General features: G+C 43.2%; 1 protein-coding gene across 1 annotated transcript in view; it reads right to left on the bottom strand.

The window, feature by feature from the left end:
* Window positions 1-21554, bottom strand: part of LOC119722045 (cytoplasmic dynein 2 intermediate chain 1-like) — a gene marked incomplete in the record, with an annotated part of 98047 nt that overhangs the window by 30182 nt on the left and 46311 nt on the right. Inside the window, 3 exon segments of the mRNA XM_038192033.1 lie at window positions 7915-7996; window positions 9214-9280; window positions 15823-15874. Of these exon segments, the coding sequence (XP_038047961.1) occupies window positions 7915-7996; window positions 9214-9280; window positions 15823-15874 (201 nt within the window).

Raw genomic sequence — 21554 nt, 5'->3', positions numbered from 1 at the left:
ATTAATATAGAAGCATTCCCGAAAAAAACATACATTTTCAGACCAGAGCACAGAGTGACAAGTGATGTGTACAGGTACTGAAAATATTGGATTTGTACGAAGAGAAACAGCACAGATAATGGCCCCGTTTTCCTTCCCACAGTGCTTGGTATCTTTTACACATAGCTATTGTCCAGAATCACTGAAGTGATTAAATATTTGCGATAAGGCTTGTCATGCTGCACATACACAGCCATGATGATACGTTAATACATAGTGTGAACACGGTGAAGCATTAAAATGCGGGACCATGTGGGGGGGGGGGGGGGTAACATTAAGCTGTTAGTAGCACGTTCTTAATTGGGCCTATTGCGACAACTTAATATGTTTTTAGGGAAACATTCCCATATCCTGACATCACTATTTTTCCCTACAGTGATCTATCAGCCATCAACAACGGATATATCCTAAAGTTGCATTTAGCAGGGACAAATAAACAGTGTAGAAACATTTACTGAGAAAACACTTGCAGTGAGTCCACCACCTCCTTTCTTACTCATTTTTTTCTATAACCTTTTACTCTTTCAAAAAGGATTGTTCTGATGACACCCACTCTTCACAAGACCAGCTCCAGTCACTTAAACAAGAATCTCATCTCATTCTCACCCATTCAAACCAACTTTTTCTCCTAGAAATAGTTTCATTTTTAGAAGTTATGAAATGGTGCAAAAATAATCATACTTTTTTATTTATAGATATGTGTCTTTGCCTTAGTTGTACCCAATAATAATAATGGAATAATTACTAGATAATTACTGGCGAAGCAGATTGTGTCAATCGTGTAAAAACTGAAATCAATGTAGTACACCTATACTGGCAAACTTATTTTAAAACAAAACCAATGTCTTTGATTATCAAATTACATAACCATAATTTCACAATAAAATCTTAATACTCGCATACCACCCCATTTCTCATCAGTTTTCATCAACACTCATTGAAAAGTTTATGACTTACAATGCCCGTCATTATTTATGATTACAACTTTTCACAAAAGAATGCGAGTGTACAATAACCTTTGCCTGTCTTGCATGAAAGTCTTCCATGAAATTATTGTGCGTATACAAGCCCAGACCTACGTCCCTCACTAAAAAAAAAATGCTCCGAAAATTGTCAAGAAGCCCCCTGAGTTTTGTAAAAGTACGGTACTGCCATGTAATGAATGTAAAGAAATTAGTACTCATAAATTCTGTGCATACCTCATTTCATTTTGCCAGTTTTGTAATAAACACATCTAAACATGTGGTGTTTCATGTATGAAGTGTTCCAATATGTCCTTCCTTTTAGTTTTACTCTCTTCTTCAAATAAAAAAGCATTGAAATACTTCGCTCTACAACCCCACCACCATAATTAACGCCAACTCCTATAGTGACATCAACTTCTGCTTAATCCATGAGAAACACCCCCTCCACCATGATAACTAAAACAAATTGTTGCCCCTTTCCCGGAAATATAAGTGAAAATGGTTAACGGGTTTAACAGAAATTGGCCACCCAATATATCCAACCCCAACCCCACTGGCTGGCCTCCTCCTTCCTATAATTAGTACGATTGATACCCTGTTGTATAGATCCAACTGAGTTTCATCTAAAATACATAATTGTAAAGTCAATGTATACGTGCTTTTTGGGTGTGACACCTCGAAAAATAGATTTTCAAATTGATTTGATAATATTCTAGCATTACATATTAGTTATGAGCTTTCTAATGAGACATAGCACGAGCACATTGGCCGGCAATAAGTCTTTCATTAATTTATTTCAAGTTTTAAATTAAGAGCGGGATGTTCCTAATGATTCAATTTGAATAGTGTACACAAATTTTGAACTAGAGCGCGCCATTTAAAACCACATTATAACCATATTAAGGCCTACAAAGAACCTCCACAGTCTGAGTGATTTCAATATCACCATCCCCCCACTATAAAACCAAAAAAAACATTCCTCCCTATCCGTGGAAATATTGGTGACCATGGTTCGTTAAACCTGTTGGTTTAACAGATATTGGACGTTCCAACTGTAATCTAGCACCCTATCCCCTAGCTGGAGCCTTCCTCCCCTATATTGACAATTACACAGAGTTTCATATAAAATACCTGATATGTCCTCGACCCTCGCACAATCTTTGCTGGTAACGCTGTGCATGTGTGCACGTTGCCAAATGCAAATGCAGTTTATAAAGGTGAGACTGGCAAGTTAAAAATAGGATCGCGTTCAGATGGTCTGACGATACGCCGGGTCAGAAAAGAAAGTCTGACACAACATACTGACAAGCAACAGGTCAGACAAGAAAGCTAACATTAATCGGAATTAGGTTATGCAGTAGTTCTTTAATTCATTTCTTAACAAGTAAGTTTAAATCTTAACATTTACTAATTCCCTCGGCTACACACCTGGCCTTCATCCAAATTCTCAGCTCTAGAAGCACACCTGCAATGCTGAAATCTTCATAAGTCAAACCTCAAGAGAACAGGTTCAAAATTTGACTTAACCAGAGTTTTTGAGTTAAGCAGGGTTGTATATCAATTGTTATACTACTAAAGGCAATGGATTCTTTGTTTGACTTAACAGTTGTTTTGAGTTATCAGAGCTTGGCTTATCAAGATTTCACTGTATAAACAATACAAAACAGTCAGCTCCACCCATCCTGCTAGTTCGCTATCAACAGTTGAGTACTAGCAAAATAAAATTCCCCAGATGGTCGACCATCAGACATCTTAAAAAAATCGTACCCATTTCTGCGCTCAAACCTGACCTCAGTAGAGAAAAAAACCTTAAAAACGGTATACCCTAATTTTTGGAATATAGGTCACCGGAGTATAAGCCGCAGCATGTGAAAATCTGCAAATTAAGATTTGAAGTTGGCGTATTAGCCGCACCGGCGTATAAGCCGCACAGACCGCAGCGGTTTCAATGCTCTGGACCAGTTCCATATACGCTACGAAAGCTATAAAGAGGGCCACACAAGTTATATCAAAACATTACGGTCGATGCTCGTTAAAAAACATATGGAAATTGACGATGAGAAATAAACACCGGGAATTGCTGCTGGCTTGCCTGGCTGGTCCCCTGCCTAAAAGTTAGGGCATGGCCCGGCAGCACGTGAGTCAGCGAATGACAACATTTTCCCGCATCACTCGGAGTATGCAACCCACAGTGTGTTGTCTGACTGGAGCACTACAAATCTTGTTTTGTGGCAACAGATGCTGATTTGTTTTGTCCTAAGAATAAATAGGTCCTTTTTTACAACAAAACTTATCAAATTGTTGTGATTACTAACGACTGTAGTAACATAAAAAAAATCCAGTTTTCGACCGTACTTTCTTCAAAAACCATCAACACGATGCAGGCTTCCTTATGGACGAATCCATTAATTTAGGGAGGGGTGATTTAGCCCCTGTTTTGCGATTTACATCGTTTCTTGAATACATTTTCAGAAAAAAATTATGTTTTGACGTTGAACAACTGATTGTCCAATAAAGAATCCATAAAAACTCCATAAAGGTATATGTTGTCTTGTTTTTTTAAACAGCGGAAAAATATCGGTAATTATTGTTACCGAAAAAGTACACCCCTTTATTACCACAAATGGTGTGGGCCACACATCAATGTACAGCATGCAACGGAGACGGCTTTTACTCGTACTCACGCATGGCTGGCCAGCAGGCCACACTTTTGGTACATTTTTGGGACGTACTTCTACTTATTGTTAATGACTCTCCGGTACCTCAAGTCCGGTAACGATTGATAATTCATTTTCAGCAACAGATCTTTTCTTATACCAGTACATAAATACACATTTGAATCTCATTTTTATTCTTCAAGGCTCGGTGTATAAGCCGCCCTGTGTATAAGCAGCAGTAAACATTTTCACGGGCAAATTCAACGTATAAGCCGTGGCTTATATTCCGAAAATTACGGTACTCAACAAACTGACTTTTTATATCAGCAGTGAAAAAGGACATATTGTCAACAACATGGGTGTGGGTATATAGTCATCAAGTTAGAAATTGTTTAGTTTTAAAATCGTTTTATATTAAAAAACATAAGTATAGATAATAAGCCAATAAGCCAGATTTTGTCACAATGCATGTATTTTGACAAAATCCTTTATACTTGGCAAACACGGGTCTGCTGCTTCTCAGTTACACTGTCCTGTACATGTAGTTTATTATGCTGTCTCCGACAGCTTTCATAATTGTTGGCATATTTGCTCATATATACACTCAATCTGCCCCCCTCTGTGGAATTAAAACACTTACAAACTTTGGGTATTTCAAAAGTTGGGATCCTGAGAAGGATCCTAGCACCATAGGCGTAGCCAAGGGGGGGGGGGGGAGGGGGGGGGCCAAGGGGGGCCATGGCCCCCCCTGCTGTAAAAAAAAAAATGACATTTTACCAAAACCCGACGTTAATTACGAGTACGAGTACGAAATACGAGTATGTGTATTTCAAGGATTGTCCGAAAATCATGTAATGGGGCCAGAAATGGCCTCAGATTGCACCACAGAGCATGTAGGATCAAAAATTTCCAGGGGCCCTTAAGCGGGGCCCCGGACCCCATGCCGTATTAAACAGGTTCTTGACCAAGTTGAATACAATTTATGAAAAATTCTTAATACTGTATACGATGTAAACTCAGGCAAAACAAAGGAATATCAAAAACATATAAGGTCGAATAAGAAGAAAAACATGTTTCTCGTCCAGGTTTTTGAAAAAAAGGAGGAAAAGGGGCTTTTTATTTTTTATTTTTTTCAAGATGGCCGCCATTTTAAAATTTCCTGCAACCATTGGTGTTTCCAAAGTTCAAAGACACTTTTAAAAAGAAAGACAAGTCGGACAAGAGAACTGAACATATTTACAGTGTCATTTAGAGTTGTATTTGGTATTGGTATTTATTTTCCTATGAGTTGGTGGACTAGTGTTTGGTGTTTGTTTACTGAATTTTTTCAAAAGTAAAAAATAATAAAAAAATCCAGGCGGCCACCAAAAAGGAAGCGGGTGGGTACGAGAAACATGTTTTTGTTTTTTTACTTTGCCGAAGGCAAAAGAAAAATGTATTTCCCCAATTAACAAAGTCCACTAGACATTTCCAAAGCAGGCAACAAGATGTTCGCTGGTGATCTGGGGGGTGTGGGGCGTGGGGCACCTTTTTTTCCCTTCAAAAAATAAAAGCAAGATGTAGAGAGGGAGAGAGACCCAAACAGAGAAGAAAGGGAAGGTAGAGACACAATTATTAATACGGCAGTTCACGTCAGACCGTAGCCTACTAGGATTAGTTGCACACAAGACAATAGGGGGTCTGTCATACTTTTAGCCTTACGAAAATAAAAAAGCGACAGGATCAAGAACTGCGACAAGACATCGCGTGGCGACGAAACCTATGCTAATATGTTGTACATTACACAGGAAAATGCACCCAGCCCTCTCTATAGCATGCAGGACGCACGGCGGACAAGCCTTTGGAATGGGTGTCAATCGAGGGGGGGGGGGGGGAGACATGTCCTTGAACATTGCACATGTCTTAAAGTCATTGGCGTCAATCCTGGGAGGGGGACAGGGGGACATCCCCCCCCCAACTTTTTGAAGGGTGGGGGACACAATATCAAATGTCCCCCCCCCCCAGATTTTTGAACTAGTGTCTCATTTACAGGGCCCTATTATTATATGCAGTGTATCTTTTGCTAAGAAAATAATGGGTAAAGTGGTCAGAAAATGCATAAGATGGCACCACAGAGCATTTAGAATCCAAATTTTTTGGGGGCCCTTAATAAGCGGGCCCCCGAACCCCACACCTTTAGCTGAAAATAGCTTACTCAATGACTTCAACCTCGAAAATGATGTTTAAATTATTATCTTTTGCAAAGAAAATATTGGTTAAAGTAGGCAGAAATTGCCTCAGATCGCACCACAGAGCATCTAGAATCTTTCTTTTTTTTCGGGGCCCTTCAGCGGGCCCCGAACCCAACGCCTTTAGCTGAGAATATAATAGGCCTAGCTTATTCAATGACTTCAACCTCGAAAATAATGTTTAAATAATATTATAATCTTTCGCTAAGAAAATACTGGTTAAAGTAAATTGCCGCAGATCGCAGCACAGAGCATCTACAGAATCAAACTTTTTGGGGGGCCGCGACCCAAAGCCTAGCTCAGAATAGCTGATTCAATGACTCCAACCGCGAAAACGATGTTCAAATTATTTTCTTTTGCTAAGAAAATATTGGTTAAAGTGGTCAGAAATGGCTTCAGATCACACCACAGAGCATCTAGAATCCAATTTTTTCGGGGCCCCGAACCCCACGCAGTAAGGGCTTCGCGCTTCGCGCTCGCATTAGTTCTGATCCAGGTATGTCCCCCCACTTTTGAGAAGCGATTCACGCCCCTGCTAAAAGTTGGGGTATCGTATCGTTTGTCCCACCCACTTTTTTCATCCCCGAATACATCTTGTAAAGTACAGTTTGATTTTAGAGTTTTCAGGATAGCTGATTCAATGACTCCAAACTCGATGTTTAAATGATGATCTTTTACGAAATAAATTGGTTAAAGTGGTTAGATATTGCCTGAGATCGCACCATGTAGAACATCTAGAATCCAAAATTTTCCGGGGCCCTTAAGCGGGCCCCTGACCCCACGCCACGCATTACTTTTCGTCACCCCCTTCTTTGGCCTTCGGTGTAGGCAACACAACTTGCCTTCATCACTTGCTGCTGGTTACATCATGGAGGAAGGAATTAACCTTCCTCCATGGTTACATTTCACACACACCCTTTTTGGACAATCCTAGTTCCGCCCCTGGTGGGGCGGGGGTTTGTACAGGCCGGTCGGACTTGGCCCCCCCTGCTCCAAATTCCTGGCTACGCCTGTGCCTAGCACTAATCATTCAATCGCAGCAAAAAAAATTAACCAATCACAGCGAAGAGTTTTGATCAATCAGACAAAAGATTGAAGCACTAATGATATGCAACAGTGGAACAATGCAAGCACATGCATTGTGTGTGTCATTCTGTCACAGCACTTTGAGCAAGCGGGATCAATTTGTTTTTGAGCAAGCTGGATCAATTTGTCTGTGAAACAGCAGGAGTGTTTTTAGTGGTTCAGTTTCAGGATTTGTGCAATTATAGCCTTTGGTGTCTCCAATTCTCAAGTCTAGTTGAATTAATTGACAATCATCACTTGAGTGTATTGATAATCTTGGAACTTTGACCTTGGATATATTTTGGTTGTCTCAGATTTCTTCAAATCCAATGGAATTATTTGACAGCATTGGCTCGGGCAGGGAGCTGGCAAAAAGTCCTGTTCCCAGCTTGCAGGGTCTCCAGTGGCCATTAAAATCAGACACTGGGCATTGGGAAAAATTCTGCTGGGAAGGACAGCCATACTCTCTGCCAGACTCAACAATGAAGAGACAGATGTTGTTATCGAAACACCCTTCTAACGCAACATTTTTTTTAACTCCATGACTCGAACCAAAGAATATAACAAGTTTATTTTTTATTTGGACAAAAAACTTATCCGTACAAAGTTTTATTATCTGCACAGTCACTATGAGAAAAGAGGAAAGAAGCCAAGATGTCAGACATGCAGCAAGGCAGTATGGGTTGTCATATAGGAGTGCTATTGTGAAAACTCAAGAAAAGGAACCAGCAGGTAAAGAGGAATATGTAAATGTAGTGGCTCTACAGGTAAGTTGAGTAAAGAAAACATATAAAACATTTGGATCACCTGAGTTCCCGATGGGGTATCTCCTGTCATTTGGACTATTTTGGAGAACCTTAGAAAGCAATTCTGAACATTCTGGTCTATTTCCTCTTAGATGATATCAGTACATGTAAAACAATATCATTTAAAATGATTCAAAGTTTAAAGAGTTCTTACTGAATCTGTTGCGATAAAGAATTGGGTTGGATCTTTCAAAGAAAACTTCATGTTCTTGGCTCGTTGAGCTGGTGGCATGTCCCTGCATATAAGAACAAAATATGATTTATAAATACCTGTGATAGTTTACCCATTCCAAGTCACCTCAGTGGTTTTAAAGTATTTAAAACCAATGATAAACACGGCCCCTTAATCAGGACAACAAATTTCTGCTTCACAGTCAGTAAATGTTGACATCTTCACTTTGAAGGGCACCTCCAATTGGCACATCAAAGATAGATGTGTTTTTAACCTAATTTGATTAAATCATGCATAATATTCATAATTTCAGTATGCACCGTAATGCCATTATGTGTGGGACAATGACATTTTGTCCAAGTAGTACAAAACATCGACATTTAAAAGGATCTCACGTTCATTATGATGTAAAGCTGAAACTGTCCTAGTTTCTCATAACCTTATCATCATATATTAAAATATCCTATGTTGTCTGTCTGTCTGATGTTTGTCTGCCTGCCTGATGTCTGTGTCTTTTTTTAAAGGCCTAATAAGTGTGTAGAAACACAAAATGCAATTGTTAATTGAGAGGCTTGGTTATATACTATCAATGGTTCCTCTGATGGAAAATATATATATATACACTCCGATTTCACTGTCCTCTGAAGTAACAATTGGCTTGTGAAAAAAAAAGATTTAGTTGCTTTGTTTTGCTTTTTGGGCAAATTTGTTTCTTGGAGACTTTGAATAGTTAAATATTACAACATTATCTCTATGATAAGACCCCAAAACATATTGCTATTATGCAAAAATTAATGTTCATGATGAAAAATGTGGCAAAATTGCTTCACCAAGGTTTACCACACCCACTTGGGGTCAACATGCAAATTGAGGTCAACGTAAGACGACTCCACCCAGTTAGCGGGTGCACAGCATCCTTCTAGTGTCATACAAATATGTACATGTCGAAACCAGCTTCATGTCATTACCAAGTTTAAAGTTCACAGAACACATATATAATGCTGAAACTTACAACATACCGATAATTTAAAATCTAAAAAACAGTGTTGGGGAATTCCCTCGACACTTAAAAAATGGCTTCTTAACTGTGGTTTGATTTCAAGTTGTGGCTTGGGAAAAACTTGCTGTGGATGTCAGCATGATGATGTGATTGCAAAGAGTGTGCCTGATAAACTAACCACACATACATATTCTAAACAACATCTTTTCTGATGGTCCCTATTGTGCAAATGTACAGCTGGTTTGAAATAACTGCTCATTCACAAAAACATTATTACACACCTGATTTGATTTTCCAAAACAACAGAAGAACTTTTTAACAGCTTCAGTTTTCCACTTGGAACAAGCCCTGAAAGAGACAATTCAACAGTTAGGTTTCACATGAGCAATTGGTGTGCCATTGGAAAATATTCATGGTTAAACTCCACCTGTAACGTCCCCCTATTGTCCTAGTGCTTCATTTTTTTGCACGAATGGAGCGTTTGGAGGCGATAATCTCCATTCGTTTTGGAAGGTAATAGTCCCTGGGATAGGGCCATTTAATCGCAACATTTTATGATTAATCTTAATATTATTTTCTGTTGTAGGGTACCTTGGGACATCCGAAAATGATGCTCTTAAGTTGCACAGCTGGTATTTTTGCCTTCCAGCTCAAAAAACCTGATATTTTGGGAGCTAATTTTTTGAGAAACAGCTAAACTCATATTTTGGGCCACTGCTCTCTCAAAAATGGTCCCGTTGTGAACTGTTTGCACTTTTTACAATCCTGATAGGATGGGTAAACAAGAAAATACATAGTTGGTCCCAAGTTTATCCGTATTCGTGTTTCCAGGGCATATATTGCTTTGCGGACACCCCACCCCAAATCCTGAAACTCACATTTTTTCCAAAGATACACACTTTTTTATAATTTAAAAACTGCCTGAGACCACAAGCAATATTGGGCACAGAAGTGCCAGAAATATAACGTTTTTTGGCCGTAAAACTGAGAAAATCCCTACTCACCAATGATGAAGGGTGATATAGATAAGAGTGCAGCCAATGGTGCATAAAAAAAGAACCAGACAAAAACAGGAAAAGACAATGTCGTTCCCAGGTCGAGCACAGGAAATGTGGCCAAAAAGAATCCACATCTAACTACACATCAAGTTGGACATAAAAAATGAGTCCCAGCAACACTGAAATATCGGCAACTTTGAGCCAGCTGGCCAAAACTATGACAGATTTGACAAAAGAGGTGAAGGACATGAAACAAGTTCGAAATGGAGAACGAACGTGAAATTTCTCAACCGGCTGCCTTCCCTTACACGGACTATTTTTGTCCGGCCCATGATACCGAATGGGACGATTACTATGGCGGTAATCAGTACTCTGCGGAGGAATATGCAGTGGAGGCACCGAAGCCGCACGATGACGATGAAGGGTCAAAGTGAGCGAGCATCGCTAACGTAAACAACATGGACGACAGCGGTAAAGATAAGGACAGCACTGCCACCGATGTGGATCCAATTGTTAGCAAGTTCAATGAATATCTCGCGGAGTTTATGACTCCAAAAGATGATACATGTGAAGCTGTGTCTGCTTCCCTAGCCAATGGGGTAAACAAAATGTTTCAGAAAGGCATGGATTATGAAGGGTTTCACAAGAAATCAGGGGAGATAAAGCGCCCTGAGAATTGCGCGGAACTTTTGCAGCCAAGTTGAGACTGACGAACTTGTGCACAAGTTACTGAAACATCAGACCAAAAAGTTCGATGAGAGAATGAAAATCATTCAGACTGCGGTCTTTAAAGCGGGCTGCTGCCTCACGACAATAGTTAATGGCATACAGAAACATGTAAACAAGTGTGGGGGCACGTAACCTCCATCCACTGTCCGGCTCCCCGGATACAGGGTTATATTTAGATTGACCTATGTTGTTGTTTACGTGTGACCTATGCAAATGTGGCACTTGTTAACTTAATGTCCCTTCGCTCTAGAAACAAGTAGGTCCATAGTTTTAGAAGTTTTTCTTCTACATTTTCTTCTTATGATTGTATAAGAACTACAATTATGCGTAAGTGGAAGTTCCTTTGAGCATATCGTATAATTTACGGGTGTAATTAATCCGTAACAGCATTTTGTTGAGGGTGCAATAATATTTTAGAGACGCTTGGTGGTGTGTCCAGCCTGATCTTTTTCCTGAGGATCTTTTCATCTTTATTTCGTGTACCATCTTTTACGGGATCCACACATCATACCAGCACATATACTGGGGGAGTTTTGGGATCAACATCTGTCAATTAACTGCAACTGATTCACTCATTGTTATTCTGCTGATATCTACTCTTTGCTGATGTATGCCTGATTAACTTAATTCTACTGATGATTGAATAAATTCTCTATTAATCGCTGAAATTGAACTGAACCGGTGATTCCCTGTGATTCCATCTGGGGCAGCCTCCAACACACTTATCCTGATTTAGTTTGGGATCGAACTCCCTTCATTATGCTGTGACACTGCAGTACTGAAATCACTTTACAAGGAAAACGACAATGCTGTGTTAATGTCAGTGTAAATGTCGCAAATGAGTTGACCGCGGTCGGCATGAAAGGACTTGCGATGCTTGGCCATGGATTTCATAACATTTGCCTACTCCGCCAAGAGCTGCAGAAGCCAGAATTGGCTTGGCGTTATGAGAACCTTTTCTCATCTGATGTAGAGCACAAATGCCTACTTATATGATGGAAACCAGAATGTTGAAAAAAATAACAGCGTTGCTGTTGAAACCCCTCAGCCAGAGTGAAGTTATAATCCGGAAACCATACTGTCCTTGAGTCCATGCATGGGCTGGGAGGGCCCCCGTGCACCCCCCCCCCCCCCCCCCCCGATCCTCCGCGAGTGGTATCATTTTGTTTGGATGACCCGTCTGAATGAGATTCTACATGTTACCAAGGAAACTGTTGGGATGTTTTTGCCTGGCTGCCATTTTTCAAAATGGCCGCCACGCAAATCTACTTTTACCTATATCTTGGTCTCTGAGAGCCGTAGAGGCATGATTCTGATGTCTGTACCCATGTTTTCAGGGCCAAGGAATCAAATAAGAATAGTGGTAACACCTTTGGATCGTTTGGAAGTGGATTGCCATCTTAAATTTCGAAATGGCCGCCAAAATTTCAAAATGGCCGCCAAAATTTAAAAATGTCAGCCAAGCACTTTTTTTCTGCCCATACCCTGGGCTCTGATATTTGTAGGCGACTGTACATCCATGGTTTCTGTGTCAAGGACTCCAATAAGAACAGTGATAATAAAAAGCCACTTGTTTTGGCAGCCATATTTATTTTTATAATGGCCATCATTGCTATTAAAACGACCATCACAACTGTTATTTCATTGTATGGACTACGGAAAGATGTGCACACACCATAAAGATACAACCGTTGAATAAATAATAATAATAATAATAATAATTATAACAACAGGTTCTTATATAGCGTTTTTAACAAAGATCAAAGCGCTTTACATTACTACATAGCTGCCAACTTTTCAAAATCCAAATAAGTAATCAACCCACGCGGTCATTTTCAACTGCTCGTACATTAATAGTCAAATTACTCGCACAAAATACAAAGTTCCTCCAAAAATTTCCAAAATAGTAAGAATTCTATGGTTATTACATTACTGGTCAATTTTCTATTACATTACTGGTCATTTTTTTGTTATTACATTACTGGTCAATGTTTATTACATTACTGGTCACTTCAATTAGTACATTACTGGCAAAAGTTATTACATTACTAGTTGATATTACATTACTGATCAATTTTTATTACATTACTGGTCGCTATTACATTATTGATCCATCATTACATTACTGGTCATAACACCCGAGTAAAACCCGTATTTTATGGGGGGAAATCGTACGGTCGTATTTTCAACAAATTCCCATACGAAATATGGCAGAATCATACCAGTTGGCAGGTCTGCAAATACTAAATCTGGGAAAGTAAAAACTGACAAATATAAGAATCCGATCAATTTAGAATAAAACAGGGACTGACCTAGAACAAATAGCAATATAATTTATGTTAATGCTATCATGCTAAGGAAATATCACTTTTTAACATACTGAAAATCTAATTTCATCAAAGGAGTGGAAAAGTGCTTTTACTCACTTTTTCGCTACTAATTTTTCATCATCAATTTTTCAGACACGACTGATCACAGCCGACGACTTTTCTATAGACACCAATTATTACAATTTATGGTAATTTACGCTGTCGCCAAATACTATAGGATATTTTCTTGGAAAAAATCAAGAAATTTGAGATTTTTGTATGCCCAAATTATTAAGAAGTAAAAATAAATCACTTTCTGCTCAATAAATCATTTGTTTCATGGAAAATCTTTGCATAAACAAGTCTACTTGAAACTAGGCCAGGCAATGATAAACACAAAGAGATCCATTTAAAGTTAAAATCTAAGTGTCTACGCCAATAGGCCAGAGTCCAATTTTGTGATGAATTCAGGTCATTGGCAAAAGGGGCCATTCAAAATATTCGATGTTTTTAAATTTTCGATCTTAAAATATTGATTTTCCATTCAATAAAATACATAACGAATGTCCAGTTCAGTGACAGCGGAATGCAGCTGCAGTCCATATACAGTACCTTTGCAACAAGACGACCCACTGGCATTCCCGTACGTATAGGGAATCCACCTGGAAACACGTAAAACTCTTGAGTCCATTCTAAACGGTAAAAATAAGTATCAGCTCGCTGTAAAAAACAACAACTTTTGTCTTGTCTAGCCCTACACATGACCTCGAGCCATTTGAAATCTCCATCCAAGGCCAACCGCTGGAACAGGTTACCCGTTTCTGTTATCTTGGCAGTATCCTGAACTCAAAGGGCAACGCTGATGATGATGTTAGTAACAGAATACAAGCCACTCATGGTGCATATGGCCGTATGTACCATCGAGTATTTGGGCAACATGGTCTGAAACCCTCTACCAAGCTCCAGGTCTACCAAGCAGTTGTTGTATCGACCCTCCTGTACGGTAGCGAGAGTTGGACTCTCTACCAACGTCACATACGTGCACTTGAACAATTCCACCAACGGAAACTCAGGGCTATTCTTGGTATTAGCTGGCAGGACAAGGTCACAAATTCTGAAGTCCATGCTCTTAGCAACATCCCAAGCATTGAGGCCATCGTAGCTCGCAATCAGCTTAGACGGCTTGGTCATGTTCAGAGGATGGAAAATAACAACCTCCCAAAGCAAGTGTTCTATGGCGAGCTGACGTCAGGGAAGCCACCACGCGGTGGGCCTCGGAAACGCCTCAAAGATCTATTCAAGAACACCCTCAAACGGTGTGGTCTTAACAACTGAGAAACCCTAGCCGCCAACCGCTCCTCCTGGCGTAGCAACATCCATGCTGGTGTTAAGCACTTCGAACAGTCCAGGATTGCCTCACTTGAAGACAAACTCCGAAAGCTGAAGGAAAGGGCCAGCATCATGGGCGTCGCGAGGGGGGGGCAAGGGGGGGCACTTGCCCCCCCCTGGAAAAGCAAAAAAAAAAAAAAAAAAAAAAAAGGAAGAAAAAAAAAAGAAAAAAAAAGAAAAGAAAAAGAGGCGCGACGACAAAGTGGTGTAAATTTAATGAGTTGGGGGGGGGGGGGGGCAAAATGTCCCTGCCCCCTCTTAAACTGATAAATCGAGAATGTGTTGAGAAATACACGCATTTTTGGGCAAAAATTTTTTTTGCCCCCCTCTAGAAAAAATCCTGGCGACGCCCATGGCCAGCATCCCCAGATCACCACCTAAGCTGAACTGTCCTAGAGGCGGCCGCCTAATCCGCTCACATCTGGGGCTCTACAGCCATATGCGGACCAAAGAAGGAACCTGAAGAGAGATCTTAGCGAACAACTCCTCGTTTCGAGGAAAGCCAGATGACGACGACCATGCGCTTGCATGCAGGTTGCCTAAGTAGTCTTGAACACAATTAGGTTTATTTTGTTGTCGCGATTCGTAACGGACACTCATGGCGTGTATTAAGACAAAATGAACCTGGTATCCCGCTCCATTTGCACGGCGCACTGATTTTACGCATGTTTAAGTCTAACTTTACTGGTCCCCATGCTTATGGTGCTTCGATGGATATATACACAATACACGATACATTGTACATGTACCGGATGCATACTGTACCCGTACGGTACGGTACAGGCAAAGGGTTTACGAATCGGAACACGGAGAGGTGAATTGGCAAGTCAAAAGGGCTATTTTCTATCTTTGTAATTGAAAAAGTGAATTTCGTTAACAAAAATTTCAATATATTTCAATAACCCACCCACATTTTCTAAATTTTTTTTTGAAATTTAAAAACACCGAAATTTTTTAAAGGCACCCATTGAATGGTACCCATCTTCCAAATGGGGGCGCTCTTCAAAACTGACAATTATTATTCAGACTGCAAATTACATGCCCATTTTCATGGGGCATTGTAATGTTTTGTTAACAGGTTTTCTTTTTTTGTCCAAACTCTCTAACCATTTTTGAAAATAATTTCTGAAAACAAATATTTGTACAAAAAATTCCGCCGGCAAGGTGCCCCCCTGCACCCCCCTCTGGATATGCCACTGTTATATAGGCATGCAAATCGAAGCAAGTCACCAGACAAATTGTTGGAGGACAAAACGTCCCAAATTTTAATCTCAAAAAAATGCTTGAAAAACACCATTCCTCTCCAGAGAAACAATTACATTTTGCACATGCTGTTTGTGTATTTATTTCAATTTGTTTGACGCTTGAATGTTTCCTTTGGAATTTGTTTTAGGTCTGAACTTAAATTGACCGGACTATAAACTGCAATACAGAGTGAATGATCAATAAATAATGCTTTTCTTACCAAGATCTGTCTCAGAACCTCCAGAATCTGTTGTTCCCAGATCTAAAACAACCTTGTAATAATAATGATAATAATAATCATCATTAAAACCTGGTAACTAAAAAAAATGTGCAATAATAGTGATTTCAATTTTGAACACTGCAGCTCTCTTTGCATTGAAGGTGGCAAAATCCCCCCCCCCCCCACAGAAGTGTGGTTGGGGTCTACGAACGAATACTTACCTGTAGAGCAACACTACTTATGCATATTCCCCCTACCGGCAGGTATTTTCGCTAAGAGTTATATACAATAGCGCCCTCCGGCGCCCTACCCATAACACCCCGCGGCATGCGTGCCTCGTGAGCGTCCTCTTTTCTCGAGCGTTAAGTCGGAATACAACAAAGTACCCAAGGCATCGAGAAGAGTGGGGTAGGAGGGAGGGATGCTCTACAGGTAAGTATTCGTTCGTAGACCCCAACCACACTTCTGTGGGGGGGGGAGTCTACTTCACTCTACTTACCTGTAGAGCAACACTACTTATGCATAGACTAGCACCGTCAAGGAGGTGGGCCATGCGAGATGCTATTGCTTACTCACAGGGGCATGAAACATGGAATGTAACCCCAGATGGCTCCCACTGTTCCGTCCAAAGGCGGACAGGGGAAAAACCAAGAACTGTACATGTAAAGGATATTAATTACCCTCACATGTTAATCGAGACGTCAGCCCTCGTTAGGGGGAACGTCTCATAATGTAAAGTATTATATAATAATAAATATAATATATAATACAGTTGAATCCTGCAAAGAAGAGTACTGTTAGTACACGACACTTCTTAAAGCAAGTTCTAAAACACTTCAAACCAAGCCCATGCACAAGGTAAACTGTATAAAAAGAAGGTAACTTGTCCAAGACCAATGACCTTATTACAAGAGTGTTTAGCTATACATTTATATTCAATACAATGTAATGTATAATGTAAATAGCCAGGATGAGGAGACTCACCTATTCTAGGGAAGCCCCGGGTAGGAGAGGATCCTGTGGACCTGATGATGCTCGGCTCGCCGCCTTCAGCACCACTCTCCCGGCTCTGCCTTCCGTCTGGAGGACATCCTTCAAATAGCACTCTGTAAAGGTGTTGGGGGTTTTCCAACACGCTGCCTGTGTGATATCTTTAATAGAAACACCCTTAAAAAAGGCCCAGGAAGTAGAAGCTGCCCTGACCTCATGTGCATGGACTGACCCAACGGAATCTGTTGTTGGTGAGTCTATTGCTGATTTGATGGCCGTAACCAACCAGCGGGAAATTGTATCACGCGAGGCCGGTCGGTATGGTGGAGTCGTTGTTATAAACAGCTGTGAATGGCCGCTTCGGAGCGTTTTAGTTCTATCAACGTACCACTTCAGGGCCCTGACCGGACACCAAAGTCTGTCACCAGAGACAGACGAAAAGGATTTGATGTCCGGCACAAAAATGTCAGGAGGTGAAAATGATTCTGACTGATTTTTGGTCAGAAAACCTGTTTTAGGAACCAGGCGAACACCCCCTGGTTCCCACCGGATATGACCTGTCTCCACCGTAAGCGAATGCAGCTCGCTACGTCTTCTAGACGTAGCCACTGCTAATAGAAATGACACTTTAACCGACAGCTGCACCAAGGTTGAGCTGCCCATTGGTTCAAACGGGGGTCTCGATAAGGTTGATAAGACAGCAAAGAGATCCCACGATGGTAATAGCCTACGTGTCGGGGGGCGTGACACAAACATCTCCTTGATAAGTTGGCTAAGATTCTGATTATCTGACACCGAGGAACCGTCAGAGAAACCTCCATGAATAGCCGCTATAGCCGAACGATAATTCTTAACTGTGGCTGTAGCAAGATCACTGTCAAAGAGGCCTGCTAGGAAGTCTGCAATCTCTCCTATAGAAGTATCGGAGGGACGCAGAGACCTGGCTCTACACCATTTGTAAAAATGGTGTAATCTACTGTTATAAATTTTCCTGGTAGACTCCCGCCGGCTGCAGGCTGCAATGGCCGCAGCTCGTTCAGAAAGGCCCGCCGTGCGGAAGGATTGCTTGATAATACCCAGCACGTCAGGTGGAGATCCTCCGGGGCCGGGTGAAGAAAACCCGAGCTGGGCTGGAACAGTATGTCTGCCCTCTTCGGAAGAATCACCGGGCGGTGAACCAAGAGCTTGATGAGTCTCGGGAACCAAGGCTGGCGTGGCCAAAATGGAGCTATGAGGAGGATCTTGCACTCCTCCTGTTCCACTTTGGTCAGTACTCGCGGTATGAGGGAGAACGGGGGAAAGGCGTACGCAAGTAGTCTGTCCCACCGTATTGCCAGTGCGTCTGTCTGCCATGCGCAAGGGTCGTTGTGTCTTGCGCAGTATACCGGTAACTGGTGGTTGTTTCGAGAGGCAAACAGGTCGACATGAGGCCGATCGATCAACAGAAAAAGTGATTGGACAACCTGCGGACGCAGTGTCCATTCCGTCGGAACGACCCACCCCCTGGAGAGAGCGTGGGAGATGAGTTGCCACGAGTGTTACTCCGTGGTCCATACACCAGTGGAAGAGACTCCACGTGAGCGCGCATAGTTGGGCGGATCGCGTGCCTCCCTGTCGATTGATGTAGGCCACTACTGTGGCATTGTCGCAACGAATGTTGACTACCTGGTTTGTCACTGATGCTTGAAAACGTTGGAGAGCATTGATGACTGCCAACATCTCCAGCACATTTATGTGCTTCGAGCACTCTTTGGGCCCCCACCGACCCGCTACTTGGCGCGGGTGGAGGGTGGCCCCCCAGCCAAAAAGTGACGCGTCTGTCGTGATGGTCACTGACGGCCTGGGATTGTGAAAAGCGCGCCCCTCCGTGAGATTGGCATTGTCGAGCCACCAACGGAGGTGCGGTATTAGCCAAGGTGTGGTCGGCACCAGATGACGTATGTGATGACGACTGGGCCGATAGAAGGACAGCAGATGTAATTGGATGGGACGCATCCTTAGTCTGCAAAAGTTCACCACATCTACCATACTGGCCATAAAGACCGAGCAACCTTAGCCAGGCTTGCGCTGGGGCCATGGTCGTCGGGAGAAACAGAGACACACACTGTTGGAGATTTACAATTCGTTCCTCCGTAGGCCGAACCAATCCCCTCCGGAGATCGAGTGACGCTCCCAGAAAGATTGGGAATTGGGATGGATGTGGATGGGATTTCTCGGCGTTGATAATAAACCCGAGATCCGCCGCTAGATGCCAAGTCAGATTGAGTGCCGCCGACGCGGCCGTCTGAGATTGAGCAAGAATGATCCAATCGTCCAGATACATGAAGATCATCACACCTTGTTTTCTTAATGCGGCCCCGATTGTCTTCACCACACGCGTGAAGACTCGGGGTGAGGTGGCTAGACCAAACGGAAGAACCATGAACTCGTACTGGACGTTCTCGTACTGAAAACGAAGAAACTTCCAGTGGTCTGGTCTGACAGGAATGTGTAGATACGCATCTTTCAGATCGAGACTGGCTCCCCATGCAGGTGTACGAATCGATTGGAGTATGATGTTGAGCGTATCCATGCGAAAATGTCTTGAAATGGCCGAATAAATTTGTTGAGGGGTTTTAGATTTAAAATCGGGCGCCACATGCCGGCCTCCTCCTTGGGTACCAGAAAGAAGGTCGACATGAAGCCCGACCGCGTCTCCCCCGGAGGGAGCGGGCGATCTCCCCTTCGAGGGAGAGACGTTTGGTAGGATCGGACGGAACTACCGTCGGTCGAACGACCATGTCCGACGGGGGGGTGCTCGAGAACTCGAGTGCGTAGCCGCACCCGATCGTATCGAGCACCCACCGGTCGGACGTAATTAAACCCCAGGACCCCGCAAAGTCTCGGAGACGGCCTCCCACGGGTCCGATGGCGGGAGGCCGCCACGAGTCTACTAAGTCACTTGCGCCAGCCCCCGGGATAGCGGGGGGCCGGTGCCCGGAAACCACGACCGGATTGGGGCTGTTGTTGTCCAGAGAACGTGCGGGCCTGCGTGGCGCGCGCACCGGAAGAATTGTCCGTGCGGCCCCGAAAACCACCGCGACCAGATTTCAGAGGTTTGCGGCGGGGAATGACAAATGTTTTGCCCTTACCACGCTGTTGTTTGGACGCCGGTGCTGGAGGCTTCTTGAAGTTGATTTTCTCCGTCCTTCAGACGTTTGGCCTCATCTCGCATCTGATCTTTGAATTTCCCGTCAAATAGATCCGTGCCCGTCAGGGGGAGATCTTCAAGTCTTTTTCGAGCACCCTGCGACGGGAGGAACAGTGCATCGAGCACGTTACCCCGGCGGGTGGACGTTGATAGGGCCGACACTCGTGCGAATTGATCAAGCACTGAGCGTAGACCATGGTCAAGGCAATGAAGGGCCGCAGTCAGCATATCCGCTGGAATCGGCGAGTCCTCTTCATAGCCCACGGCTAAATATTCAGTAAGAAGAAGTAAGAAAGACGTTGACCGCGAGCCAAAACGTGAAGCTGTGTCTATCTTCTTCAAAACGTCTTCAAGTTTACAACGTGATTTGTCCGCAAAGGGTCGCTTGGAAGACGAACCACTCTCATCGGCCGCAAGTTTATCTTTTGCTGCGTCGGGGAGAGTAGGCGGAGTGAAAAACTTCGCAAAATCTTCAGCTGGGAAACGAAAATAATCTCGTTCCCGTCTGAGAAACGGACGCCATCTATCCGTTGACATGATGTTGTTGATATGTTCCACGCATACTTGATCTAAAGGAAGTATGGGGAATATTTTATCACTGCTAGATGTGGAGCCCGTCCTTCGCTTGAAAGATTTATGATCGGGCGGAGGGGGCTCATCAGCGGAGGGTTGATGAAGTACTCGTATCATATCCCTCTGTACTAAACGGAGCTCCGTTTCAGAGATAGACAGCCGTTGTAATCGGTCTGGTTCCTCTCGTCATCGATGCTCCGATCACTCAGCCGATTGTGAGGGCCGAGTTGACTCCGGTGAACGAACGTCGTCTGGAGGGGCGAGTTGTACCGAGCCACACGCGCTAGCGGCTGGACAACTTCCTCAGAGCCATACTGCATGGATGATGAATGCTCAATACAGGCGGGGATCCCAGCGTACGCGGTAGGTCCCGCGGCCTCTAATCCACCCAACCGTGGCTCACGGCCGATGCATGCGAGACACTCGCTGCAGGCCGGCCTCCGGTGTACGGTCAACCACGTGTGGTATATCCCGTTGTGCCTGGGCCACCCAACCGTGGCCAACGAACGACGATTGTGAAGTTCTCACCCCAGGCGGGGACGCGGGAGCACGACTAATTGTGTGCGGTATGTCCCTTTGTTCCCGGGCCACCCAAGCGTGACCGGTGACTGAAGACTGCGATGCGGGCCCAACAACCGATGGCTGTGGGCCGTAGTCCACCGCTGCAGGGGCCCCCCAATGGGGCCCGCCCGGCGGCCTGCAGACATAGCCGATAGAGTATCAGAAATCGACTGGAAAGCCTGCAGGAAATCTGCTCTGGAAACCGCGTCCTCCCCCGGGAGCGTTTGCCCCGGCGGGACCGGTCAGAGGAGTCGTCCGACTCCGAAGAAGAACGGCGTGATCGACGTGTAGCCTTCTTCTTACTCTTCTTCTTCTTAGAAGAACGGCCCCGAGGTGTGTCCGAAGAAAAATCGGAAGACAAGACACCTGGGACACCGGGACCCCCGAACAACGGAAAAATTCCGATGATGAGGGTAGT

Source organism: Patiria miniata, unplaced genomic scaffold (assembly GCF_015706575.1).
Source record: "Patiria miniata isolate m_02_andy unplaced genomic scaffold, ASM1570657v1 HiC_scaffold_14, whole genome shotgun sequence".
NCBI classification, from domain to species: Eukaryota; Metazoa; Echinodermata; class Asteroidea; order Valvatida; family Asterinidae; genus Patiria; species Patiria miniata.
The sequence above is the reverse complement of the archived record's forward strand: the minus strand, read 5'-3'. Positions and strand labels throughout refer to the sequence as shown.